Raw genomic sequence first — 27,894 nt, forward strand, 5'->3', positions numbered from 1 at the left:
TTGTTGAGATTAGATGGTGGATGTGCTGTGGCTGTATCTTTGAGGTGGACAGTGTTTGCCATTCTCATTCTCTGTTTGGAAAAGCGCAAGCCGTATAGCTGATCAGGCAAGCCATAAGGGGTATGTATGTTTGGCACGTTATATTTTGGAAGAGACATGGGCGGGGAAGACTCGGGTGTCCCTTGTTGACATGTCGGAAGAGAAGCAGCATGCTGCTGGCGGCCGTCGTACGGATTATCCCTGCTCCTGCCCAATTCCAGTTTTGACGAAACCACAAGCAAATTCTTCCAAACCATGTTAGCACTGTTTATTCTTTGGGGATAATCAAAATTTCTTTTGATTGTAAAACTTTACGATCGAATAATTTTTAATGTTTTGTCGAAGCGTCCAGCAACGCCGTTTTTTATATCTCGGTGGAAAGCCTTGGGGCAGGCAGCAGTAGAAAACAAGAGAGCAGGCCAAGTCGTACTGGTGTTGTTCTTCGATGGAGGGAGGAGACCAGACGAGGAAGAAGGTGGTGGCCAAGCCCAAGTTGCCCATCTGCTGCCCGCAGGGGCAACAAGGCCCACCCCCAACTACCCAAATATATACAGCAGGCTGACGTCACGACCCGCTGGCTCCTTCATACATTCCCATCTCCTCCCTCCCCTCCCCCTCCTCCCTCCCTCCCTCCCTCCTTCCCCCCGATCTCCTCCGCGGCCGCCGCCGCATCCCATCCAAAAGGAGCCCGAACCCTAGACCCACCCACGCGCCCATTGCCTCAGGTCGCCATGTCCGCCGCACAGCTTCTCCGTCACTCCCGCAAGGTCCGTCTCTGCATCTCACGCGCTCCCCCCCTGAATTTTGGGAACCCGTTCCCCGTCGTCTTCCGATCTGTTCGATCCGACGCCTCTGCGGGTAATCGCGCGCTGCGTTTTGTAATTGCCGGGGTTGGTTGATTGGGCATGGGGGCAGGGAATAATCTGCGGATTCTCTTCACTTGTAAATAGATAATCTAGACATGTAATCAGGCTGCTAATCTCTCGTGGATGTGACTTCCCGGGCGAATGCATGCTATCTATTCGGTGCGGCATGCTCGTATAATTCCCATCCAGACGATCGAATGGGATGAGTAAAGTCGTTGGCTGGTCGAATATTTAATCACCCTCAGGCTAATTTGTGATGGGCTGGAGATACCCTTTTTATTTAATTCTCAAGGTAAATTTGGTTGGAGCATCAGTTTGGATTCTACAAGGCGAGGTCTTCAACTGTCATGACATTGACTGCACTTGCTTTGATCCAAACCTACAGACTGTCAATGTGCCCTCTTATAGCTAACCTGTGAGTTGTAGCTTCGTATTAAGACTGCCCGAATGCTCTTGTTTTTCGTTGTGGATGTATGGGCCTGTCTTTGCTGCAGCTAGGATGCTGCTTGAGGACAGCTCGCTCTATTGACTAGTAGTGCAGCAAACATCTCTTGGTTGCTAGAGTTCATATCCCGCGTTTGGTGTTCACTCATTGAATTACGGAGTAATCAGCTATTATACTGTATAACACTGCTGTCTCTGTGTGCTTCTACAGCTGCGGAGTTTGCAAAATGCTGTAGGTTGCGAGCGTTCTGGTCTTGTTCGGTATTTCTCTAGCAGTCCCGGCTCCTTTGTCAAGGAAAATGGTATGTGGCACCATTCTCACTTTCTTTTCGTTTGTTCCCCCCTTTCCAATGACACGTTTCTCAAGAGGTCAATAGCTTCTGCAATTTATCCACTGAACCAGTACATTTCCAACTGACATGAACATTTTATTGGCAATGCACTTCATCTACTACATTTAGTTTTATAAGATGTTTATCTGTGATATAGAAGCATCCTTGATTTATCCTGCTTACATTTGCGGCATCTTTACTATTCTTATTTCTCTCACCATTGGAGTTTTGGCTTATTAAGTTTGATCCTTTCATTTCCTGTCATGTGAATTTCTGATTCATCAGCTCATTAGTTTGACATTTTGGATGTTTACCCTATTTCGGAAATAGTTGTTTCTTATTTTTTTAGGAAATGCGTACAGTGAATAGTTAGCCTTTCTTAGATTCCTACATTGTTTCCATTCATCGTGTAATGCCTTTGGTTTCATCAGGCGTTGGAAAAAGAACCGGAGGCGCCAGATTTTCCAAGCATAGCCAGCCTGCAAAAGAGCTCGAGACATTTGCACTGGGAGTAAGCAGAAGCTACACTTGGACAAGAGCATCCAACAGCCTTATCCCAAGTGCTGTTAGTGGTGTCAATGGTCCATTCTCATGGTATGTGCTTTTTTATTCTTTTATTCTTAGCTCATAGAGCTGTATTGGAACACATCTAATATTAACCATGTTAAAATAGAAGTTGAGAACTAGAAATGTTGAGTACTGAACCCGATCTTCTTTTTACACCTATTAGATCTGATCTTGGTGGCTCAGATAAACCAAATCCGTTTAGATCTTTTAAAGTTCCACTGAATTATTCCCGTTAAACTTCATTTCTATCCACAGTTTAGAGAACGTACAAATGGTAATCTGCTCTGCTTTATAACTAAGGTCTAAGGTACTAGCAGTTTGAGAAAAAAAATATATAACTAAGGTACTAAACCTAGTCTGGAACAATTATTTGAACTCTATATTGCTCATTATTCAGAGTAATTTCCTTATGGAATGTCCTGACCTTGATGTTTTGCCATCAGATCTTGATAATTAATGCTGAAGCTGTTTTGACATTTACTTTTTGGTTATTGGCAGTGGACAGGTGGCTTCAGCACGGCCATTCTCAAGTAGTGCAGGTACTGCTTGTTTGTTGTGCATTTTAATGCTTATAATTTGGCTTTCATATGGTGACATATTGCAAGTAGATCCAGTTCCTTCTTCTAAAGATATTCATGAAAAATTCAGGGTTCCTTGCAATTGCATATGCAGAATAGCATCTGCTGGCTGCCGGCAATCTATTTTTTATTCTTTTGTTACAAATTTGCTCCTCTATGTATCCTTGTCAAAAAATTTCATCTATGCATGCACATGTCAAGCTGTATTATGTTAGTCTACAATACAATTAAGATATAGAAATATAGTCAGATTCGCCCCCACCTTTTCCTGTTTGAATTTTCCAGGCACTTTTCTGTCCTGCGACAAAGATTTTGTTTTGCTTGCTTTCTGTCTGCAAGATCTAGTATCTTCTGATGTTGGGCTGGGTATCTCCACCATTTGTTTAAGTTTTGTTATCTCGAATATATAAATTCCATTAGCAAGAGCAAGGTCCTATGTTATTCACATGAACATATTGTACTAATTCCAGATCTGCCACCCCATCAAGAAATCGGAATGCCATCACTTTCGCCAACAATGACTGAGGTATGTTTGTTACCCAAAAATCATTACTATTAGCTGAATAATAGCTGAACTGAGATCAGGATTACTGCTTGTCTTTGTTCCTTAATTCATTGTAGGGAAACATTGCCAAGTGGCTTAAGAAGGAAGGAGACAAGGTCTCCCCTGGTGAGGTTCTCTGCGAGGTGGAAACTGTAAGTTTTCTAATCTGTTAAATATACAGCATATTTTGTTTAGTGTTTTCTGTTACTTAAGGTGAAGTGGAACCAAATAACCTTTGGGTGGATTCCTGGGATCAGGATAAAGCCACTGTGGAGATGGAGTGCATGGAAGAGGGCTATCTTGCTAAGATCATTCAAGGAGATGGTGCCAAGGAGATTAAAGTTGGCGAGGTACATACTTACTGACTAAGAACAAATATTTCTTTTATCCCTGTAGATATTTGCAGTGAATGTTTATTTTTCTGACATAACCTGGGTTTAATAATTTGACTGATCCTGTGTCCTTAGATAATTGCTATAACTGTGGAAGAAGAGGCTGACATTGAGAAGTTTAAGGACTATAAGCCATCATCTTCAGCTGAACCTGTAGCTCCTGCTGAATCAAAGGCTCAACCTGAACCTTCACAGCCAAAGGTTGAGGAGAAAGCGCCTACTAAGACTCCTGAGCCCAAGGCCCCGAAGAATGAGGAAGCTTCTCAATCTGGAGATCGCATATTTGCCAGCCCTCTTGCCCGGAAACTCGCTGAAGATAACAATGTAAGCTCTTGTTGTTCTGCTGTATTGATAGTTCTGATGAACTGTTCATGAAATCAGATTGTGTTCCTTGAAACAGGTCCCACTGTCAAGTGTGAAAGGTACAGGTCCTGATGGGCGTATTTTGAAGGCAGACATTGAAGACTACTTGGGTGAGTTATTATTTCTCTTGTTGCAACCATTAAATCTCTTCTAAGCTATGCATCCGTATTGTCATGTTAAATTTGGATGTCTTTCCCATGTAAATACTTGTCATGGTTGTTGTATAATGTTGTGTATAAAGGTTTGTTCAAGATGCTCAAGATTTTATCTTAGAGAGCTTTTAAGAGTTAATAATAGGTGTCTTGAACTGCACAAGCCTCAGGCTCCGTATTGGCATTGCGGTAGCCTCACTTGCTGGAAATACTTTTCATAGTTTAGTGTTTGGCTGTAACTGGTTTTTAAGCCATGTTACGAATCAGGTATTGTTTACTTTCCAAATAACTGGAACTTGATTTAGTTATTAGAGAGAATTTTACATGAGAAAAAAAATAGAGACTGACCATTGGATGACAGATTTCACTAAGCTTTAATCTGACTTGCCAAAAATGGTGCTAACTGCTATGACTGCATTTTCACAGCAGCCTGAAAAATAAGCTCGACACAACAACTGCAAACTGGCCCTAAGTGGTGCCATCACATTCTTTTGTTTCTCTGCCGGGTGTCTTAGTTCGATCTGCAGAGGACAGTTCATTTTTTTAATGATGTTTCCCTGACTCTTGCTATACTTAATGCACAGTCATAAGGACTTTAATGTAGGCTTGCTACAACATGATTAGTGCATCTTTTTCACTTCTGTTAATAATAATTTGCATGATTTGGCATTTTGGTTTTCATTAACCTTCTGATATTTCCCTACTTTGCATTAATGAAACTTGTGTAGCCAAGGGTGGACAGAGTGAGGCTTTTGCAGCTCCAGGCTTAGGTTATGTTGATATTCCAAATGCACAGATAAGAAAGGTAAATTTCGAAGGCCCATTAATGCAGGCAAGATTTTCATATTACATGTTACGAGCCTGAGTGTTGACTTTTTATTGTCTTCAGGTTACTGCAAACCGCCTGCTAGCATCTAAACAAACCATTCCACATTACTACTTGACAGTTGATGCACGTGTTGACAAACTTGTCAAGTATGTTTCTAACCTAATAATTGTAATTTAAAGCACTATTTCCATTGGTGGAACGGCACTGATGCTTTTCTTACTCCTGACTTTGAGTTCTTTATTTCATTCTAATCCAGGTTGCGAGGTGAACTGAATCCGCTGCAGGATGCCTCTGGTGGAAAGAAAATATCTATCAATGATCTTGTCATCAAGGTAATTTCACGGTTCCACCTTTTAGGTTTGGTTTTCTGTTGTCCACCTAGGTTTTTTGTGAGGATTGGGTATGTGCACTCTATTTTTTAGATAATATTGTCTATTAATATCCTCTCTGCTGTGCATTATTGAATCTGTCTTTATTTGATATGCAGGCTGCAGCTTTGGCTCTACGAAAGGTCCCTCAATGTAACAGCTCATGGATGAACGACTTTATTCGCCAGTGAGTTCTGATGGTTCATTTTACTGGGGAAAAGATATTAGTTCTAAGCCTGCAACTGTTGAATGTGACACTTATTTCTGACACAGATACCACAATGTGAATATCAATGTCGCTGTACAGACAGAACATGGATTGTTTGTTCCAGTAATTAGGGTAAGTCACAACTTTGTCCAATTCATGCTTTCTGTTTCTGTTTCTAACTTGTAGTTTTTGGGAGGAAATTCTGACTTGTACTTACGCTGCAGGACGCAGACAAGAAGGGACTTGGTACAATTGCCGAGGAGGTGAAGCAGTTGGCTCAAAAAGCAAGGGATAACACCTTAAAACCAGCAGATTATGAGGTATGGAGCATATAGTTGATGCTAAGTAGTATGAACAAAATATGACATTTGGTGCTTCATTTTCAGGGTGGCACCTTCACGGTATCAAACTTGGGAGGTCCCTTTGGAATTAAGCAATTCTGCGCCATCATAAATCCTCCTCAGTCTGCAATTTTGGCCATTGGTTCTGGTAATTATTTCTTGAACATTTCCGCTTATATGCTGTTCTATTGATCATGCGTATAAGTAACAGTACAGTATCTTGCATTTGTAGCACTTTCTTTGTGCGAATCTGACTCAACACTTGGATTAAGAAACCATATATAATCTTGATGCGGTACTGCTGCTGATGAGAAAATTCAGCTCTGTAAACAGGATTTGGAACATAGAGTTTAGGCGCCATGTGTTTTGTTTCTGCACTGTATCTGTAGCTTTGAATGATTGATAGCTGTATGTTCTGCTTGTAGTGCCTGATGTTCTTTCATTGCTAATCAGCTTTTATTTTCTTGAGCAGCTGAGAAGAGGGTGATACCCGGTTCCGCTGATGGTCAGTATGAGTTCGGTTCGTTCATGTCAGCAACGCTGAGCTGTGACCACAGGGTTATTGATGGTAAGATTTTGATCTGTCTGCGATGTATCTATCCATGGACAGTGGTGTGGTTGGGAAAGTAACCTTTTGCTGTTGGTGGAAATAGGTGCAATTGGTGCGGAATTTCTGAAAGCATTCAAGGGCTACATCGAGAACCCAACCTCAATGCTGCTGTGAAGTTTAGGATGATGACCAACAAGGCAGACAATTCTTGTGAAGCTGTGGAATAACTCAACTCGGCCACCCCGAAAGTGGTGTCTCCATTTTGTATAATCTCGTGACGGTCTAAAGGAGGACCTGGAAACCAAGAGCACGCAACCAACACAGAATGATCTGATTTTCCGTTTACCCTTTTTTGATGCTGCCAGTGTTAGGCTGGATTAGTAGGATCAACTTGCAAAGCCTCATTGAGCTCATTTCTTTTTGGGGGTTTGCGTTGTGGCATGAGAATGTCGCTGCCCCGGAGAACACTTTTGAGTATAGCATTTTGCGTTTCCTATGCACAGGGATAGTTGGTTGGAATAAATGAAGTCTAATCAGGGAAGAAACTGTTTGGGTTTTTGCCATTGCTATGTGAACTTGTTGGTTTGGCAAGCTTGATGAATTTACGATGTACTCCATTGATATTAGTCATTTGGATGCTATGGTAATGCTGGTAAGCAACGCTGGTGGTGAGGTGAAATGGGAAAATAAAGGCGAGAAAGCAAGGAAAAAGCAGCTCGTCTCTGACGATGTCAGCTATGGGAGGTGCAAAGTCGTGTGTTCCAGATGGTATTGTAGGTTCCTGGCCTCCCCTCCAAGAAACAATCGATAGCCTTCCAGAGGGAAAGGTCGATGAAACCGGAGCAAAAACCGGAGGCGACGGCTGCTGTTTCATCTCCAGAGAGAGAGAGAGAGGGAGAGAGGGCACCGACCAACTTCTGACTAGTAGGGGGAGCTTCAACGCACGCAGCCAGCGGAGCTTTCACTGCAGCATTCCAAGCATCCATGATCCAGTCGACCTAGCCAGTCCGTGGTTTTTGACCCATACTGCTTGCTACATCATGCGTTAATCGGTTGCCCTCCAGATCTCTCGTCTTATCTATCCCAAGCAGGCAGTCCGGTTTAATCAGCGGACGATCTTTAGGGCTTGTTTGGATCTTGAGATCCGGTAGGCAGCAATCTCAGCCACTAAAATCGGATGCCTGGGAGCGCTGCCTCAGCCAGGCAGCTCCAGCCCGAAGCAAACAAGCTCTTAGTGCCGGATAACCTGATTGAATTCACTAGGGAATGGAATCCGATTCCCTGACCCAAACGCCCCTCCAATTAAGATTCCAAAAATCTTGGGCCTGTTCGCTTCAGCTTATAAGTCAGCTGAAAAGCTGAAACGGCTGATTTGTTGTGAGAGGAAAATACTGTTTGGTGGCTGATAAGCCGGTTGAATAAGCTGAAACGAACAGGCTGTCTTGATGCTTGTCCATCATCTCTTGCATACGATACGCTCCATGGGACAGATGCAATGGCTGGCATCTAGCCTTGTGACGGAGCAACATTTCACTACAGTTCAATCAACCCTTTCATATTGATATTTAAAGTTAACTACTAGTGCCGCCATGATGACACCACACGGCTAACAAAACCAGCACCTACGCCTTTGTTTCGGTGCACAATTACCTTGTTTATTTTACCACAACTTGCACTGGATATATGTCCGTGTCAGGTCAAGCCAGCTAGCTTTTCGGGCCCAAAGGAAAAGCGGTTTCATTCACATGGTGGTAAGTGGTAAGCGGTTTCGGGGCCTTCCATATAAGTCGCAGTCATCTCCATTCCATTCCATTCCTCACCATTGAACAACAAGAACAATCACTATAATCAGATCCCAAAAACCAAGCAGCAAGAGCGATGAAGAAGGCTTCGTCGCTGTCGGAGCTGGGGTTCGACGCGGGCGACGCGTCGTCGGGCTTCTTCCGCCCCGTGTCCGACGACGCCACCGCCACGCCGACGTCGCACCGCCGGAGGCTCACCAAGGTGTCTGTGATCGGCGCCGGCAACGTGGGCATGGCCATCGCGCAGACCATCCTGACGCGGGACCTCGCCGACGAGATCGCGCTGGTGGACGCGGTCCCGGACAAGCTCCGCGGGGAGATGCTGGACCTGCAGCACGCGGCGGCGTTCCTGCCGCGGACGCGCCTCGTCTCCGACACGGATCTGGCCGTCACCAGGGGCTCCGACCTCGCCATCGTCACCGCGGGGGCGCGCCAGATCCCCGGCGAGACGAGGCTCAACCTGCTGCAGCGGAACGTGGCGCTCTTTAGGAAGATCGTGCCGGCGCTGGCGGAGCACTCGCCGGAGGCGCTGCTGCTCGTCGTGTCCAACCCCGTCGACGTGCTCACCTACGTGGCCTGGAAGCTGTCGGGGTTCCCGGCGAGCCGCGTCATCGGGTCCGGCACCAACCTCGACTCCTCAAGGTTCAGGTTCCTCCTCGCCGAGCACCTCGACGTCAACGCGCAGGACGTGCAGGTCCGTCCGTCCATCCCCTTCCTTCCCCCTTGTCCCGTCTCGCTCCTCTCGTCAGTGGAGAGTGGGGAGTGGTGGATTGACATGACACGTGGGCCCCGCACATAGGCAGGCAGTGGCGTCGTGTCGGGGGCACTACTGGTTGTTTTGTTCGGGGTGTTCGATTCCTTGCTTATTTTTAGTAAGTGTCATATTCTAATTAGATCTATTAAACGTAGGCTAATCTATTACATAAGTGGAGGCTAAACGGCAAGATGAACCTATTAAGTCTAATTAATCTATCATTAGCAAATGTTTACTGTAGCAACACATTATCAAATCATAGACTACTTAGGTTTAATAGATTCGTCTCGTCGTTTAGCCTCCGCTTATATAATGGATTTTGTAAATAATCTATCGTTTAATACTTTTAATTAGTATCTAAACATTCGATGTGACGGGTGGGGCAGCAACCGAACCAAACATTGGTGGCTCCTTTTGCCTGCCCACATGCCATTGGTACGAACGGGTCAACGAGCGTCAGGAAATTAGCATTAGCATCTATGAAGAGCGATCGAGGAATATTTGTTCTGAATTTGTCACTCCTTTGGTTTTGCTTAGATTATTAACATAATAATTGGCATGGCCTGAAATTGACTGCGTGGTTGCTGAAATTGCAGGCGTACATGGTCGGCGAGCACGGCGACAGCTCGGTGGCGGTGTGGTCGAGCGTCAGCGTGGCGGGGATGCCGGTGCTCAAGTCGCTGCAGGCGAGCCACCGCTGCTTCGACGAGGAGGCGCTCGAGGGCATCCGCCGCTCCGTCGTCGACAGCGCCTACGAGGTGATCAGCCTCAAGGGCTACACCTCTTGGGCCATCGGCTACTCCGTCGCCAGCCTCGCCGCCTCGCTCCTCCGGGACCAGCGCCGCATCCACCCCGTCTCCGTCCTCGCCAGGGGGTTCCACGGCATCGCGCCCGAGAACGACGTCTTCCTCAGCCTGCCCGCAAGGCTCGGACGCGGCGGCGTGCTCGGCGTCGCGGAGATGGAGCTCACCGAGGAGGAGGCCAAGAAGCTCCGCCGCTCCGCCAAGACGCTCTGGGAGAACTGCCAGCAGCTCGGCCTCTGATCTTTAATTCATTGGGATCCATCTCACTGTGTTTTGGATCGGGTTCCTTGCTATTGCTACCCCACGCTGCCGCGTCGCCTTTTTCAATGTTAGACTTCATTCATGTGCTTTCTCGTTAAGGGCTCGTTTGGTGCCATCCGGCTCCGGCTCGCCGGTCCGTGAGGGCGAGGAGGGAGAAACAAAACCAACTTCCGTGAACATTGTAGCTACAATATATGAATAGTGGTGTATGTCAAGTGAAGTCGGAGTCGGTGGGAGCTTCACCAAACTAGACCTAACTATATGAATAGTGGTGTATGTCAGGGGAAGTCGGAGTCGGTGGGAGCTTCACCAAACTAGACCTCATATAGTGGTAGACCTCATATAGTGGTGTATGTCAAGGGGAAGTCGGAGTCGGTGGGAGCTTCACCAAACTAGACCTAACTGTTCCTGCGGTTTATTTTTACTGAAAAGTTTAGTGTTCAAGCACCATATATTCAGCTTACCTGAACAATTTGCACATGTCGATAGTCTTCAGAAGGGTGGATCAAAATATTAATTTGTCGTTGAATGAAATAGTAACTCACAGCAAAAAAAACATGTTCAGTATGTGCTCTGTATCTCTGAGAATTCAGCACGCCAACATGAAGAGAATAGGAGATTGTCCCTTGGATGGATTACTGTCTTGCGGTGGTAGTGACCACTGCACCCGATCTGTCTTCCAAAAGGAACTAGTCTTTCTTCCTTTCTTTTAAAAACTGAGCTATGAAATTTTCCCTGTAAATTTGCCTCCATCGGAGTTTGGATGAGGAAGATATGGCCTGTGCAAGTTTTAGTTCCTCCCGCGGGCTTATAGTTCAATGTTTGTATTTGGGCCTTCAAATATCCAAAGTCCGGGTCCAATTCCAACTTGTAGAAAAATCCTTCAATTATGTCGTATTTCTTGTGATTTTGCAATATGCTCCAAAATACAACACGTATGCGATAATGGGGTTATTTCAAGTGCCAAGTGACGGGTTAGTATAAGAATATGTATGAAAATACCACTTAAATAGTACTAAAAGTATGTAAATAACGAGCATTAACAAGCAACATCTAACTCGATCTCGCATGAGAATGAAACGTCAAGAAGATAAGAATAGATCGGAACGCAAGTTCGAGGTTGGTGATCTGGTCTTCTTGAAACTCTAGCCGTATGTGCAATCTTCATTGGCTCCGTGAGGAAGCTGGCTTTCAAATACTTCGGTCCATTCAAGATTGTGGCCAATGTGGGAAAGATGACTTACAAACTGTTGTTACCTGCTTCGTCGTCTATTCACCTTGTGTTTCGCATCAGTCAATTGAAGGCTGCAGTTACTGAAGACGTCGAGGTATTGCCTTCCTTTCCTTTTGACTTGGACATTCCTCAAGCGCCTGAATTGATTCCGCAGCATCGCCTGACTACTCAGGGTATTCAACCGGTGCAACAAATTTTGGTGAAATGGTCAAATTGGCCGGTGGAAATGGCAACTTGGGAGGATATTATTGCTTGCAATAGCTTTTTCCATTTGCGCCTGCTTGGGTCAAGTAGCGTCTTAAGGGAGGGGGAATGTCAGCACTGTGTCATCAAGCCAATATCATGAGCAGGTGCCGACAACAACAAATGGGCCAACCAGTTCCAGACCCAGGAAGCCCAATTCACTTTGGACTGGAGAAGACTGGACTGTCTGATGGGTGCTTGCATGCACGAAATAGGACCTAGCCCATGTAATAGCTGCGTTTACTTATAGAGGTGAGGCAGAGGAGGAGAGCATCTTTAACATGTATGAACAATCAACTCCTTCAGCAAGCTAACGGACCTCGTGGTGCCATCTCTATTCTTCTTCCTGTCCCTTGCTTGCTCGTGCCCCAAATTCCTTCCTCTCTTCTATCCCAACTACCCTTCAGTTAACACATTTCCCAGTTGTACGCCGCCTGGAACACGGCTATGCTGCTGGCTAAGAGGGCTCGGGTATCCTCCACTTCCTCAGGATCCTCAATCCCATCCACCATGCGCTACAAGATGCCCTCGGTGAAGTTAGGGTAGACTTAGTGCTCGAGTTCCTCGACCATCAGCGTGTTGATGAGCTCTTGATCCACCCGCATGAGCTCCTTGTCTCTGTGGCTGGCGGCAATTTGGTGGACTTAAGATGCCCTCGTCCGCCGCCGCTGTCTCGATGCCGCCGCCTTGCTCACCTCCATCACAATTGTCGACTATCTCTTGATCTGATCCTAGCCGTTTCTCTGTAACGCCATCTATGTATTTATGTGGAGGATTCCCTTCCCTCAGCGGGATCGGACTAGGTTGGAAAAGCGGAGGCCTATCTAGTTGGGCCAAATGGGCCGGACTAGCCTAGCCCCCAACTCGTGTGGACCAAAGAGGTGGGCTAATTGGGCCATTTTTTTAAAAAAAATAGAGACCTCAGTCAAATAACGTTTTGGGTCTTAAAAAAAACTGTTTTGGGTGTTGTAGGCCGACCGTCTCCTGCTGCAGGCAAAACATTCGCAGGTGTCTTTAATGGGGTGTTTGGATCCTGGAGCTAAAGTTTAGTCCGTGTCACATCGAATATTCGGAGGCTAATTAGGAGGACTAAATATTAGTTAATTATAAAACTAATTACATAGATGGAGGCTAAACGACGAGACGAATCTACTAAGGCTAATTAATCCATCATTAGCTAATAGTTACTGTAACAGCACATTGTCAAATCATAGACTAATTAGGCTTAATAGATTCGTCTTGCCGTTTAGCCTCCATCTGTGCAATGGGTTTTGTAAATAGTCTATATTTAATACTCCTAATAAGCACGGTGATGGTGATTGGTGCAGGGCGCCCCACCGACCGGCGCAGTGACTTGGGCCGTCATGACCGTTCACCGAAGCTTCCTCTTGGGAAGAAAGAAAGCTTCAGCAGCTAGCCAAGGTCATGGTGGAATAATGGACCGCAGAACGGAATCTATGGAGAAAATCGATCTAAGGTGTGGACGTTAGTTAGGTGAAAACCGGCTGGCGTATGTACGTCTAATAAGACGGAGGAGGACTAGCAAATTCAGGTGGGCCGTTTGACGGTGCCATCCTACTAGTAAGTACGTACGGAGATTAGGAAACAAGGAAGAAGGGAGAGAGGAAAACCAGCAGCAGCCGCCTCCCAATCCGGCGGCTTCGCCTCCAGGATTACCACCTTTCAACGCCTTCCTTTCCAAGCAAATCCCTTCCAAAATGGCCTGCTGATCTGACCATCCATGTCGTTGCTGGAACTACAAGGACCAGCTATCTTAATTATGTTATATCATATATTTATATTATATTATCTGAAAAGTGGTCGCACATTTTATCATTCCTTTTTTCATATAGCAGTGGAGGATCCAATGCAAATTACCGCTGCCTTGCCCCCTGTTTTTGCATGCATGTCGATCGTATGCATATAGTACCACGATGCAACTTTTTTCATTGCATCGCGCATAATATAGCCATAGAGTGGTCAATGCAAGCATGCATTTTGTTTTGAACTGATGGCTCTTGTTTCGTTTGCAAAAACAGCAAGCAGCAATGATATAAGGGCTCCTTATTATATATAGTACGTATAAGGAATATCCATGATAAGCTAGCGTCGTCGGATACTACATGCATGGATAGTAGTGAGGAGCTGATAGTGAGTGCATATGGATGGATGAAAATGAAACCGGCGGCTACATGCCATCCAGGGGGCTGCCAACCCTCCAGGATTTTACTCCGTTCCTCGCCCCTGCGTGCTGCCGCGCCTACTTTACTAATTTCAACGCCGAATATAATCCTGCCCTGCAAGAAAGTTGAAGTTTTCAATATGGAAAAGTGCACCCATCGATCGATCCGCATTTTACTTAAAAAAAAGAGCATTTCAGGGGGCTTCGCTAGCTTATAAATAGCAACAGCCCTTATCACCTCACCATCCATCACCTATCTCTCTCTCTCGATCTCTCTCAACGTCACTTGCATCATCAACAAACAAATTAAGATCGATGAAGAAGGCTTCGTCCCTCTCCGAGCTGGGCTTCGACGCCAACGGCGCGGCATCGGGCTTCTTCCGCCCCGTCGCCGACGACACCACGCCGACGTCGCACCGCCGGAGGCTCACCAAGGTCTCCGTCATCGGCGCCGGCAACGTGGGCATGGCCATCGCGCAGACCATCCTGACGCGGGACCTCGCCGACGAGATCGCGCTGGTGGACGCGGTCCCGGACAAGCTCCGCGGGGAGATGCTGGACCTGCAGCACGCGGCGGCGTTCCTGCCGCGCACGCGCCTCGTCTCCGACACGGACATCGCCGTCACCAGGGGCTCCGACCTCGCCATCGTCACCGCGGGGGCGCGCCAGATCCCCGGCGAGACGAGGCTCAACCTGCTGCAGAGGAACGTGGCGCTGTTCAGGAAGATCGTGCCGGCGCTGGCGGAGCACTCGCCGGACGCCATCCTGCTCATCGTCTCCAACCCCGTCGACATCCTCACCTACGTGGCGTGGAAGCTGTCGGGGTTCCCGGTCAACCGCGTCATCGGCTCCGGCACCAACCTCGACTCCTCCAGGTTCAGGTTCCTCCTCGCCGAGCACCTCGACGTCAACGCGCAGGACGTGCAGGCTTACATGGTGGGCGAGCACGGCGACAGCTCGGTGGCGATATGGTCGACGGTGAGCGTGGCGGGGATGCCGGTGCTCAAGTCGCTGCAGGAGAGCCACAGCAGCTTCGACGAGGAAGCCCTGGAGAGCATCCGGCGTGCCGTCGTCAACAGCGCCTACGAGGTGATCAGCCTCAAGGGATACACCTCCTGGGCCATCGGCTACTCCGTCGCCAACCTCGTGGCCTCCATCCTCCGCGACCAGCGCCGCATCCACCCGGTGTCCGTGCTCGCCACCGGCTTCCACGGCATAGCCGACGACCACGAGGTGTTCCTCAGCCTGCCCGCTAGGCTTGGCCGTGGCGGCGTCCTGGGCGTCGCGGACATGGAGCTCACCGAGGAGGAGGCCAGGAGGCTCAGGCAGTCGGCCAAGACGCTCTGGGAGAACAGCCAGCTCCTCGGCCTCTGATGATAATGACTACTCTGTCGTCCCATGGTGATGGGTCGTGTGATTCGCGAGCTCATGTCAGTTTTCTATATAGTCAATAATTAATGCACTTGTTAATATGTTCCTTAATAATTTTTTTGTGGTGTAATATGGAGCATTTGGTTGATGTAACCATTTGCTTTATTAGAGTCTGTGACATCAATGACTTTTCATTTTGTATGCTTGTCTTGTAATTAACTTGAAAATAAAATGTTATTGAGAAGCAATATTTGCCTAGCTCACCTATATTTTATTTAGCCTAGGTGATTAGAATTTTTAGTTTCTTCATTTGCATATTTGCACTAAGCCCTCGTGCCATCAATGTATTTGCATGGACGACGAGAAGACGAAGAACGGTTGGGCCACGTTTGTGGCCCACCCCTGAGTGGATGACTGCGGTTTATATTGCCCCATGCTCGGCAACAACGGGCCAACGGCTACACTAAGCTACCTTTTTGATATTGAACACATGCCATATGGGCTAAGATAGGCCCACTGCCATGGTATTGGATCGTGATCACAGCAGCATTGGATCCGCAGGTCGACGACGCTCTCGCCGCCCATGGACCCTCTCATCTTATTTATAATTGACCGTGAGGCAGTGGGCCTCATCTTTTTTTCTGAAACTAAGTGGGCCTCATCTGTCCTTTGATTTTACGTAAGAGGTCAATTTGTTAAACTTTTTATAAGATATCAAAGTACCTTCCAGTGATGACGATCTCAACAAGACATGCAATCTTTGAAGAATGAAAAAGTACCTTCCAGTGATGACGATCTCAACAAGACATGCAATCTTTGAAGAATGAAAAAACAGAAAGGAGCTTCCATTTGTCCCGATGAACAAGGCCTACGAGGTGATCAACCTCAAGGGCCTCGTCTCTTATCGGCGAAAATATGTAAGAATCCTACTAAACATCTTGATTCTTGCTTACCATGTAAGCTGTTTTAGATATTTGAACTACAAGAAACGAAAAGTGAGAAGAGGGAAAATCATTAGCTACTCGCGGCCAACGTTATATCTTGCATCCTTGGCCACCAACGCTGCATCAATCTGGTGTTGTTGCCCGCCAGTGTGTTCCATCTTCCATGGGATAGGACGATCATGAGGTACCGAGGAGCCGGGGTAGGATGCCAGAAAGTGAGCCGCTGCATTTGCCTGGGCCCTGGGCTGGGGTAGTGGGGTCAGTGTGGTGTGAAGCCGCAGGAGGAAGCTGAGAGCACGGCACATGGCTGCCGCTGCCATTCACGTACACGGTACACCCATTCATGTGCGCCTTGGGATTCCCCCATTCCCTGTTCATCTGCTGCTTTTTCAGACAGTGGATCATTGGTCTTTTGGAGGAGAGCAGGGTAGGTGGTGGATCGTGAGCGTGTCTCACGGTCGGATGGATCTCCTTGACCGCACCAAGCCAGCCAGGATTCTATCTCCTTCCTCCTCCTCCTGCGGTTTCTGATTCACATTGCTGCTCTCAAGATCCGTGTTCCCGTTTTACCCCGTGCCAAGCACTCGCCTTGCCCTCTGAAACGAGCGGGGGGTAGAGCAGTCACTTCCCATCACGGTCGCCGTCATCGCTTCCCCCTCCGAATCCAACGACATCTCGCCTCGCCGCGGTTTCACTCCTCACTCCCCATCCCTCTCCAGCAGCAGCTCGCGTCCACCGCCACCGCCCACCATGAGCCGCGATCAATTCCTCCTCCGCCTCCTCGACCTCCACGCCGGCGACGACCCCTTCTTCCCCTTCCCCACCTCCTCCTCCTTCTCCTCCTGCCCATTCTCCACCTCCTCCTCCGCCCACCACCGCTTCCTCCTCGACGACCACCCCTCCTGCCCCCTCGGCTTCACCTCCCCATCCCCGATCGACACCTTCCACCTCGACCTCGACCTCGACCTCGACCTCCTCCTCCCTCCCCGCGCCGCCGCGCCCCCGTGCCCCGCCTTCTTCGACCCCTTCCTCCTCGACGCGCTCGGCCACCGCGTCTCCGCGCTCGAGCGCGCGCTCGCCCCACCACCCCCGGCGCCCCGCCGCAAGTACACCTACGCCGCCGAGGCCGACGGCAGGAAGGTCAAGTGGGTCGCCGAGGACAAGCCCGCCGGCGGGAGGGCCTACAAGTGGGAGGCCGAGCTCAAGACCCCCAACGACGACGGCTTCGACCGCAAGTGGAAGTGGGAGTCCAAGGCATCCGCCGCCGGCACCACCAAGGTCAAGTGGGCCAAGGAGATCAAGGGCAAAGGGTGGCTCGAGCCATGGTCCAACTCCTACTCCGTCGAGGAGACCTACGGCGACGACGACGACCAAGACAAGGCCGCCACCGCCGCCGTCAACAAAGTCAAGGAGGAGAACAAGCCCAAGGATATGAAGAAGAAGAAGGGCAACGTCGAGATCGTCGAGATCGAGGACAACACCAAGGGATGTGTCGCCATCAGGAAGGTCAGATCTTTATGCACTGTACTGCCTGCGTTTGGTAGGCGAACTATAATGCGGCGCCTATATTTGGTCAAATGTACAGCAAAGATTGCATTTTTATGTCAGTTCCTGCTGCGTGGCTCACAGCTCGGCAAGATCTGTGAGAAATGCGATCTTTTTCTTAGGAATTCCCGTGATTTTAGATTCCATTCTGTGCTAACCATTTGGGAAAAAAAACAAATGGATTTTGGGTGCTGAAGTTACTGAATAGTTGGGGGTTTAGTTAATTCAACCTTGCAGTGCATTCTTATAGCTACAAAAAAAAAAGAATTCAATTTGTTGGCCATTTGTGCCTGTAATCACATCATGCTCCTCTCCCCAGGCATTTGAAATGAGCCATGCCAAGGGAAAGAAGAAGGAACTATCCCAACAAGATGCTGCATTGCTGATACAGATGAGCTACAGGGCGCACCTGGCCCATCGCTCCCAGGTGCTCCGATGCCTCCGCGACCTTGCTGTGGCCAAAGCCAAGCTTAAGGAGATCAGGTCCTTCTTCTACAACATCTCATACCGCCGCCGCATTGCCCATGACTCTGAAGAGCGCCAGAGGTTCGCTGAGAAAATCATTGTGCTGCTCTTGACCGTTGATGCCCTTGAGGTAAGTCCTTCACCCATTTGATGCTACTTTCACTAGTAGATGTTAATACTAAACTTGCATTCCGTGTATGTTCACTTGTTCACCATGCGTAGTTGTTCATTTTCAGTTCCGGTTATGACAACTGTTTTACACAAGAATCTGTTAGCACTATGCAATGTTGTTTAGAGTACTACAAATTACGTTTTACTATCAATATTATCCAGGACACTAGATGAAAGTGGTGATGACATGCTCTGTGGCACTATTGTTATGGTCTTACATGATGTGCACATTAACTTGAAAAAAAATCTGAAACATGTACTAGAGTTGACTTATTGCTTTCACAGTTGATCTTAATATGGTTGCTGGTGTATATATAATATGCTCTGTCCAATGACTGACACATGACTGCCTTTAAGGGTGTTAGCCTTTATGGCTTAAATTTAAATCATTTCAGTACATTTTTTACACTATATAAGTTTTTTGTACCGTCAAATGTTTGCTGCTCTAGCCTCTGTTTGGCCACTTCACAACTCCATGCACCTTTAAAAGTTCGCAGTTTTTAGGGCAGATTGTAATCTAAGGACAAAGCTGCAAAGAATTTCCAATTTATGACCTGCAAAAAGGGAAAACAAAAGAATCTTCTAATCATGCTCACAGTTTAAGGTCTTTTGTGAATATGTGAACTGTGGAAACTCAAACTACATCACCTTCACTGTTTGCGAAAAAAAACATTCCGTTAAGGTTTTTTTGTCTGATTCCCTGTTACTCTGCCTTGCAATTGATCCTGAAAAAACAATGCAAGAAGAAACAATTTAAATGATAATCCCCTTATGTTCCTGTTTCATGTGCCAATGCATTACTTTGTGCTTGCCAGGGACCGGACTACATGGTTCGCAATGCCAAGAGATCGATGCTTGAGGAACTTGAGGGGATGTTGGAGATTGTTGACCCTCAGCCACCAGGGAAGCCAAGGACACTTAGCCGCAGGAAGTTTGATCTCCCAGAAGGTGGAGCCATCCCAAAGGAGATGAGGGATGGTGTCAAAAATGTCGTCAGAATTGTCGAGGAGGGCAAGTAAGATTCATCAGTGATGGAATGCTTGTAGCGGACTAGCAGGATGTCATGCGGACTTATAGAGTTTGTGCAACTGCTGAGAACACCCCTGATCAGATGTTTGCTAGAACCTTGCGTTGTTGTATTTACTACTAGAATGCTGTTGCTTGTAATGCTGTGCTAGCAGTATGATCCATGTTATGTTTGGACCTGTTCCTAGGTGTTTCCTTATTCCTAGATTTCGGTGATGTGTGTAGACTAATTCATCATCCATCATGGGTGGTGAAACTCTAATAAAAATTGGCATCAATTCATCACCATGGTGTGTTGCCTTTCACCAACTGCCTGTGCTAGCGTTTGCCATTTCAGCTGATGGAAACGTGATGTGCTAACATTTGAGTTAGGGTACTACCTTTGTTGTCCCATCCTAATTTTGGAAACTTTTTTGTTCTGCGAAAATCTTGCCATCCTCAAAACATTTATCGCGTGAAGCCGTGAAGTTTTCTGCTGCATAAACAGATGAGTCGTCCTAATAAAAAGAAAATCTTAATCGGTGTGGGCCTGGTTTCTGTATGTCATCAGCAATTTCAGCTCTGTGGTCATGTTGAATAGCGGAAAGGCCCATCGACCTGGCCGGCCTGGCCCAGTGAGTGATGTTAAGCATGTACCCTATCCAACCAATAGGGCTTCCATTGTCTATTCATCTCGAGCAAAATGAGTGTGCATGTCTTCTTATTTACAATGCCATTTCGCTTCGCCTAGGTTGATCGGATCTTTTTTTTAAAAAAAAAAGAAAGCTAGTGTAACCTCCAATACCTGATTTGAGGTAGACCACAGCTGTGTGGCAATTGTTCTTCTTCCACTTGCTACTCCAATTACAAAATACGGTATTACTTGATAAACGAATAACGAACAGGATTTATTGCCCAATCTAATTCAGGTGGGTGGTTTGCTCCCAGCCGCTTTGCTGGAGAAAATTTATATCATGGTTATGTGCATAAAGCTAACCTAAATCCAAGCAGAGGGCTTGTTTCTGGTGACCACCCCCTCAAATGCAGAAGAAATGGTGCTTCAGTTCAGTGATTTTGGGAAGATTGATAACTTGGAAACAGGACGTTAATGTCCCAATATCCTAACTTGTACAATATAGTTAGAAAAAAACACACCACTTGTATGTCTTTAGTGCTATATCGCTTAATATATCTTTCAGAAGATAATTAGCCGGTACTAAGCTATTAGAATGGCACAACCTCCTGACTAGAGTAGTTCAAGTTAACCTTAATGAAGAGACAGATGTGTTTATCTGGTTTCTACATAAAAATGGATTGTTTACTGTGAAATCTATGTATAAGCATCTCGTCAGTTCCGGAGTTAGAGTTACATAGGAAATATGGCATATGAGATTACCATTGAAAATTAAGATTTTCATGTGGTATTTAAAGAAAGGGATTATTCTAACAAAAGATAACTTAGTTAGGAGAAATTGGAATAGGGATAGATGCTGCAACTTTTGTAGTTATGAGGAATCCATTGATCATATTTTCCTTCATGGTTGGTATGCCAAATTTCTATAGCGTGCTATATACATATAGTTTGGTATTTCTCCACCAACAACCATGAATGATATAACAACCATGAATGATATGTTCTCTTCATAGGTTAGACAGGGGGCACAAGCCATATCTATACTTACTAACGGGGGTATCAGCTTTTTGCTGGGTAGTATGGCTGTCTCGAAATGAGATTGTATTTGACAAATATCGACTAAAAACTTTTTTGCAGGTACTATTCAGGGAACGTACTGACTCCGATTTTGGGCTAAGTTGCGGTGATGTTAGAATAATGAGAAGCTCTTCATTTCGGCATGCCGGAGATTAGAGATGGCAGCTTTACGCTTATTTAATTCAAATGGATGGTCTTTTAGTGAGTTGGCTTCTAATCGTTTTTGAAACTTATGGGTGTAGCAACGTGCTAATAATAGTGGACTGATCCTCTTCTTTCAGGAGGTTCCATTATCTATAAAAATGTTCATTGTTGTTAAGTTGAAGCTGAGACCTACAGAAAAGGGTGGGTCATACAGGTGGTCAGAAAAGACATTGTTGAGATCCACCACTTGTCCACAGGTGCTACCAGACATACAGAGAAACAGTGCTCTTACACCATCTCGTAAGTTTCATGTGCTGCTCTCGTGCAGTAGAGATGGAGAGAAGCTGAGCTGGTGGCGGTTGTTCTCTTGTGCAATGATTGCCTGAATATGATACGGCAATGTTGGCCTTGCACTCAAGATCGGGCGCAGGAATGGTTAAACAAAGTGAATTATTGGTGGGATCAATCAATTATTTGAGCGAGAATCTGCACACGTCCGTCCGTTGTTAGCTGCTTAATAATAAAGAAACGTAATTATTGGAGATTACACACACTCGGGGCACTTTCAGACCTGACGACCTTGATCTGATACCGCTCTCGTACGTAGGGATTTTTTCTCGCGACGGTACCTTAGCACGTATTTCATTAAGAGAAGAACAAGTAGCAGGTTACATGGCTAAGTATGCAGGGATTAGCCGCACAAGACCAGAGCCGCATCTGAATTTGGTCAGAAAAGGTTTGCATTTGAGCTGGCAGTGCCATGTGGGTGCCAAGCTGCAGATGCAGAGGGATTGGATTGGATTCTGCTGCATGCATCTTTGGGGGGGCCACCAGATGGAATTATTGGAGCTGGGCCCGCGCTGTCGCTTTGCCGTTTAGAATTTAAGGTTTAGGGTGGCTGGGAGCCTCAAGCGAAGATGAGGTCAGGATTCACCGTTGTGCAATGTCCGAGTCACAGCTGACGTGTCTAGTGGCTGGCATTGTGAAAAGAATTCTTCTTCTTGTTCGCAAGGCCACACACTTGTACTGGCCTTTTTTTTAATCTACTTGTATATACATATATATATATATATTCTTTGCGGGTAAATCTACTTGTATAATTATATATATTTTCCGTGCTTGTAATAGAACATTTTGGGCTCATAAAAAAATGGATAAAAGATAGCTGCAGGAGCTGAATTTTCCATGCATGAACGCTCAAGGGCGGCGGCTGGCTCCAAACCATAAAAGACTAAAATTTTATCGAAAATTATTTTTATCTGAGGTTGAGCAAATGATTAAAGTGGATGGTGTGCATGATGGTACATGTCGGCATCAGGATTCAGAACGTGGGGTCCAGGGTCCACGTGGGGTTTATACACGCCACGAGGTTGAACCGGACAAAGCTTGCTCCATCACACCACATCACAGGATGACTAAAAGCGAAGAACAAGGCGTCGGCGTGGATCCACGTGGCCTGAATGCGAAATCCATCATCATATCGCTAGCATAATTGTAGGAGGTTGGCGCCACATTGATGTTGTTGTTCCGTCCCTCTTCTACCTCCTCATTTTTTACGCATAGTTTTACTTAGAGATATGATTATGTTTATAATTTAAAATGGAGGAGTAGGTATCATTACTGTAACTCAATCTCCTCCTTGCTTCCTACTGCTAATAATATGTGCATGGTCCTGCGAGGCCGACCGACCGAGCGAGGACAAGTCTGGAAACGGGAGCTACGTGTCGTGCTTGGCCATGCATCAAGGTACCAAGCTACTCAGGTTGATGCGTTGCTTTTGATGATGCCATGCCAACAACACTGTAGCATGTCACGGGTCCAAGACCGCTAGCCTTATTGCTTATCTGTCGCATCACAGCACCCTCCAATGCAATGTGCATGCAATGCAGTAATCAGATGGAATACCTTGTGAGCGTGCAAATTTAGGTTCTCTTGGCACGGGTTCACGGGTTTCGGTTTTAGCTTCGCACTTCAGCAGCACGACACTATGTTGCACTGTTTTTAACTGTAGCGTGAATTCGGAATGCAAAATGAGTGAAAAAAAGTAAAATGAGTGAAAAAAATAAACTAGGGTCATGTTTAGTTTCCTCCAAACTCCCAACTTTGATACTATGCAAAAAGAAGATTCCCCATCACATCAAACTTGTGGTACATGTATGGAGTACTAAATGTAGATGAAATCAAAAACTAATTGCGCAATTTTGTTATACTTTGCGAGACGAATCTTTTAAGCCTAATTAGTTAATATTTGAACAATAATTCACAAATACAAACGAAACGCTACAGTTGTACATTTATGGCAAAATACCAATTTTGCCACTCCCAAATTGGGAACTAAACAAAGCCTAGAAAGAGGGACGCCCGGTGGAGCAGAACAAAGTGCTGTCAGTGCTGCATAGTGCTGAAACCGAGGCCGTGTTTAGTTGGGGAATTTGGGAGGTGCCAAATTACTGTTACAGCACTGTAGCACACTGTAGCGTTTCGTTTGTATTTGTGAATTATTGTCCAAATATTGACTAATTAGGCTCAAAAGATTCGTCTCGCAAAGTACAACAAAACTGTGCAATTAGTTTTTAATTTCATCTACATTTAGTACTCCATGCATGTACCGCAAGTTTGATGTGATGGGGAATCTTCTTTTTGCATAGTGTCAAAGTTGGGAGTTGGGAGTAACTAAACATGGCCCGAAGCCGATGGGAGGCATACCAAACGAGGCCAAAGTGTCGATGACCTGTCTGTGGCAGGGTACTTGAACAGTGAGCATTGGAGGCTGCTGAGGTGGCACCTCCGGACACTTGGAAAGAGGCGCAGCCACCAGTTGGGCTACCTACCTACTGTTCCTGCAGGAGAGGATGTGTCAGCGTCGCTTCCCCTGCATTATTGTACCCAAACAATGCTGACTCGGCAGCAAGGAAGGTTGCTTGCCTGCTACACCATCCGTTCATCATCACATATTCACATTGCTGATTTGGTTGCCTCGATCTGTTGATGATCTGCAGTAGTATAGAGGATTAGAGGTAGACGGTGACAACAAGATGCTGCTGGGATCTCACACTCCGATAGATCCACCGTGTCCACGAGAGAGGCATGTGGCGTGTCGATGCTCCTTCGGTTCGGTGATGCGATCGGCCCGCCCGGGAACCATCATTGTCTGCTCACCAAAATGCCGCCACTTGGCATGACCCACAGGATGTATGGGCGCAGTGGACCAAAGGCATTTGCTTTGTTGGATTTATTAGTAAGAGTCCTTGTCAATACATTACAATGTATGTGTAGGTGAACCACACTAGTAAATGACAAATAATCACAGAACACCCTCACTAAAAGAGAGAAAAAGATGGGGCCACAAATCCATAACACCAACTAGTTAGCACTACTATAGAACACTTCATCACCGCCGGCTCCAAACCGGCCTTCACCGTCGATTTTGGATCCGTCATATAACCGTCGGTTCTGGCCCGGCCAGGTGCTACCAGGCCACGCGCCGCCGCACCCCCTGGCCGCGCCCTGCTACGCGCTCTGGCCGCCGCCGTAGCCTCGTCAACACACGCACGCGCGCGCGCACAGAGAGAGAGAGGAGGGAGGGAGGTGGCGCACCTGGGAGGTCACCGGATCTGGATGGCCCGCCTGCCCAGCCGCCGCACTCGTCGCCCGCCACCGCACTGTTCAGAGAGAGGCGTCGGACGCGAGATAAATTTAACCCCGTTCAACTGTTTTTTCGGGTCCGTGACCCACTTCCACTGTTGGTGCGTCTTAAATCAGGTTACAATACCAACAGGCGGTGAAAGTCATTTTCGCCGCCGGTTTTAAGTTAGATGGGGCTGTGGACAGTTAAACCGGCGGTGATGGTCCGGCAGTGATTACTATTTCTGTATTAGTGTAGGTTCGATGGCTTAGAATCTACTGAGTAGACTATGCTTGAGTTGTGGCTAATTCCACGTAGAGAGCAAGAAGGAAGGGTTAAGGTGTGGGCCATATATCTATCATGCAGGCCAACCCATGCGCTGACGAGGCTGATGGTTCTTCTTACGACTTATATTGCTGACCACGAGAGAGGAGGCGGGGTTGGAAGCCATCAGCGTCTCCATTATTGGTGGGCCATGGAATCTCCTCTTGGTCCATGTAATTATACAAGTCTACAGGGCCAGTATACTCCTACTTGATAGTTGGTTCAGTGAAGCAGCGCAGAATGAAGAATACTCACAGTTTTGTTGTCGGCGATGCATGCATGCTTCATGCATTTCAGCTTAGGTAGCAGAGGCAGGCAAGTAAATGGCAAGACAAAACTGCAAGGAATGAAATTTTTTGCAGTGGTAACATAACATGCAGTGGCCGCCTAGGCACATGCATGCTGGTTGTGTATAGTATTAGGATAGGATTCATCATGCTCGCGCCGCATGCCTAGCTGGGTTAATCCATGCATGGAGTAATATAGTAATATCGAAGTGATGATCATGGCAGCAGTAGGGGTCGAGCAACGGTACAACGACAGCAAGAAGGCAACTCTTCCTGCTAGCTGTATGATGATCGATCACTCGCTAAAAACCAAAGTCGAATTCAGTTGGCAGTGAGAAAGCTAATAAGCTCGGCGATGATGACGATGAGCATAATTATATTAATTAGAGGGATGCTGTATGTAGAGACGTACCGGAGCATGGATCCAATTAAACCGAAACTAAATTAACACTGAGTAGAGAGAGGACTTTTCGATCAGAGACATACGTTTTTGATCCGGGACTAAAGGAGGTCCTCTCTCTGATCCAAACGGCCACCACCGACAGCCACATCTAACGAGAGCTTTAATCCTAGTTGGTAATATCAATCGGGACTAAAGCTCCCCCTTTAGTCCCGGTTGTAACAGTTAGGATGGACCATGGAATCTGGTGGAGCATTTAATCTCGGTTGGAAAAATCAACTGGGACTAAAGGTCTCTCATTTAGTCCTGGTTGTTGTTACCAACCGGGATTAATCATTTAGTCCCAGTTGGTAACACCAACGGACTAAATGAGAGGCATTTAGTTCTGGTTGGTTTTTCCAATTGGGACTAAACGCCCGCTCTATAAAAATCCCCTTCTTCCTCCCCAAGCCCGATCCACTCATCAGACTGAGAGCTCGGGCTCCTTCTCCATGGCGAGCAAGCAAGCTTAGGGAGGTGCTGCCCCCTGCCTAATTTTTTCCCTCATTTTCGTCAAGATTTCACTCATCCAAAGTGTTGTAAATGTTAACTAATTCATCCTCCCTTCATTTATTGTTATTATGCTTTGTTTTATACTTTAGAGATAGAGAAAAATGAGTTTTTTTTACAATGAGGGAGAATGGAGAGGATTTATGCATTTATTGTTATTATATTTTGTTTTATGTTTTAGAGATAGAGAATGATCAAGTGCTACGGGATGCATAAAAATACTGCAAACTGAGAAGGAATCAGAAAAGTTGCAGCGCATGATAGATGATCACAAAAAATTATTGTACCTAGATTGGAAGTAGGGGCATAAAAAATTGGGTACCACACTGGAAATGCTGCAATGGAAGGCAAAAAATGGTGTGTCCAATAAAACATTTCAGTGGATATCGAAAATTGTAAAGAACATGCTTCCCGAGAATAATGAATTGTCGTCCACAACATATGAAGCTAAATAGATTGTTTGCTCTCTAGGATTGGAGGTTCAGAAGATGCACACATGCCCTAATGATTGTATCCTCTATCGTGGTGATGAATACGAGAAGTTGGATGCTTGTTTCCTAAATTATCACCTAACACTGTATCATTCATTATTTTAATTCGCAGTGCATGGAAATGATTCCGTAAGCATCACCGTGGTGATTTCAAAGAAAAACTTACATTCAGTACAACGTTCCTTGGTATGCATGAAGTTTGCGCATTTTGTACATTCCATAACACGAATATTTCATAACTTTTTTTCCACTAAAGTGCTTGAGACATGAACAAGAGAATAATTTATATGGATACTACGTCTGCAAGCACATGTACCATTTCATGAGGGACAAGGTGATATCGGACCATATAACTATACGTAAAATAAACCTATTAATAATTAATTGTTTTCTAGCTCCTTATATTTAATTGTTGGTGTAACATTCACATATTTCCAAATTACAGATGATCCATATTAGAGAAGAACTCTTGGCGAATGAGAGACTTTTGACAATCCAAGAAGCTCTCATAGGATTTCTGGTGGACGAGGTGATAAATTCCAATGGAGAATTTTATTACGATTGACATTCAATAGCCAAACCGAGCAACACCACGACGGAAGGATCCTAAGAATTACGATGACAAATTATTCTATATATAGTAATTGTATGAATACTAGTTTGATGTGTAAAATACTAAGAATTGTATATATAGTAGTTAAAATTAATATTACCATCATGAAATATATATACGACATGCATACAATACGAGCGTATACGTGTAAATAGTGTATGCTAAGGGTGTATACGTATATATGTATATATGTAAGTGAAGTAACAATTAGCATTAATATGGAAAAGAATTCAAGGTAAAAAGAAAAAGTATTTAGTACCAACTGGGACTAAAGGGGCCACGTGCATGCGCCTGCATGCGCATGCATGGTGGTACCAACCGGAACTAAAGAGGGAGACCTTTAGGGCGTGTTTGGTACTGCTCCGCTCCAGGTTTTGTAGCTCCGCTCCAAAATCAT

The 27,894-nt window shown here is 46.1% G+C and overlaps 4 protein-coding genes across 4 annotated transcripts; all 4 read left to right on the forward strand.

Moving 5' to 3' along the window:
• Positions 1–640: 640 nt before the first annotated feature.
• LOC101768289 (dihydrolipoyllysine-residue acetyltransferase component 3 of pyruvate dehydrogenase complex, mitochondrial) lies at positions 641–7,199 on the forward strand. Its single transcript, XM_004951147.4, has 18 exons — positions 641–806; positions 1,561–1,651; positions 2,113–2,275; positions 2,747–2,787; positions 3,297–3,352; positions 3,448–3,522; positions 3,628–3,720; positions 3,838–4,086; positions 4,163–4,235; positions 5,006–5,082; positions 5,167–5,252; positions 5,363–5,438; positions 5,594–5,661; positions 5,748–5,814; positions 5,907–6,002; positions 6,069–6,171; positions 6,496–6,591; positions 6,677–7,199. The coding sequence occupies exons 1-18, from the start codon at positions 771–773 to the stop codon at positions 6,745–6,747; spliced, it is 1,617 nt and encodes a 538-aa protein (XP_004951204.1). The 5' UTR covers positions 641–770; the 3' UTR covers positions 6,748–7,199.
• A 1,166-nt stretch (positions 7,200–8,365) lies between these two features.
• On the forward strand, positions 8,366–10,673 carry LOC101768692 (L-lactate dehydrogenase). The gene is made up of 2 exons (XM_004951148.4): positions 8,366–9,069; positions 9,726–10,673. The coding sequence occupies exons 1-2, from the start codon at positions 8,452–8,454 to the stop codon at positions 10,170–10,172; spliced, it is 1,065 nt and encodes a 354-aa protein (XP_004951205.1). The 5' UTR covers positions 8,366–8,451; the 3' UTR covers positions 10,173–10,673.
• Positions 10,674–14,111: 3,438 nt separating this feature from the next.
• Positions 14,112–15,470, forward strand: LOC101769096 (L-lactate dehydrogenase A). Its single transcript, XM_004951149.3, has one exon. It carries the CDS (start codon positions 14,168–14,170, stop codon positions 15,224–15,226), a length of 1,059 nt encoding a protein of 352 aa, XP_004951206.1. The 5' UTR covers positions 14,112–14,167; the 3' UTR covers positions 15,227–15,470.
• A 1,214-nt stretch (positions 15,471–16,684) lies between these two features.
• Positions 16,685–19,679, forward strand: LOC101769506 (BAG family molecular chaperone regulator 7). Its single transcript, XM_004951150.4, has 3 exons — positions 16,685–17,673; positions 18,032–18,307; positions 19,164–19,679. The coding sequence occupies exons 1-3, from the start codon at positions 16,918–16,920 to the stop codon at positions 19,365–19,367; spliced, it is 1,236 nt and encodes a 411-aa protein (XP_004951207.1). The 5' UTR covers positions 16,685–16,917; the 3' UTR covers positions 19,368–19,679.
• The last annotated feature ends 8,215 nt before the right edge of the window (positions 19,680–27,894 follow it).

This window comes from Setaria italica, chromosome I (assembly GCF_000263155.2).
Source record: "Setaria italica strain Yugu1 chromosome I, Setaria_italica_v2.0, whole genome shotgun sequence".
NCBI classification, from domain to species: Eukaryota; Viridiplantae; Streptophyta; class Magnoliopsida; order Poales; family Poaceae; genus Setaria; species Setaria italica.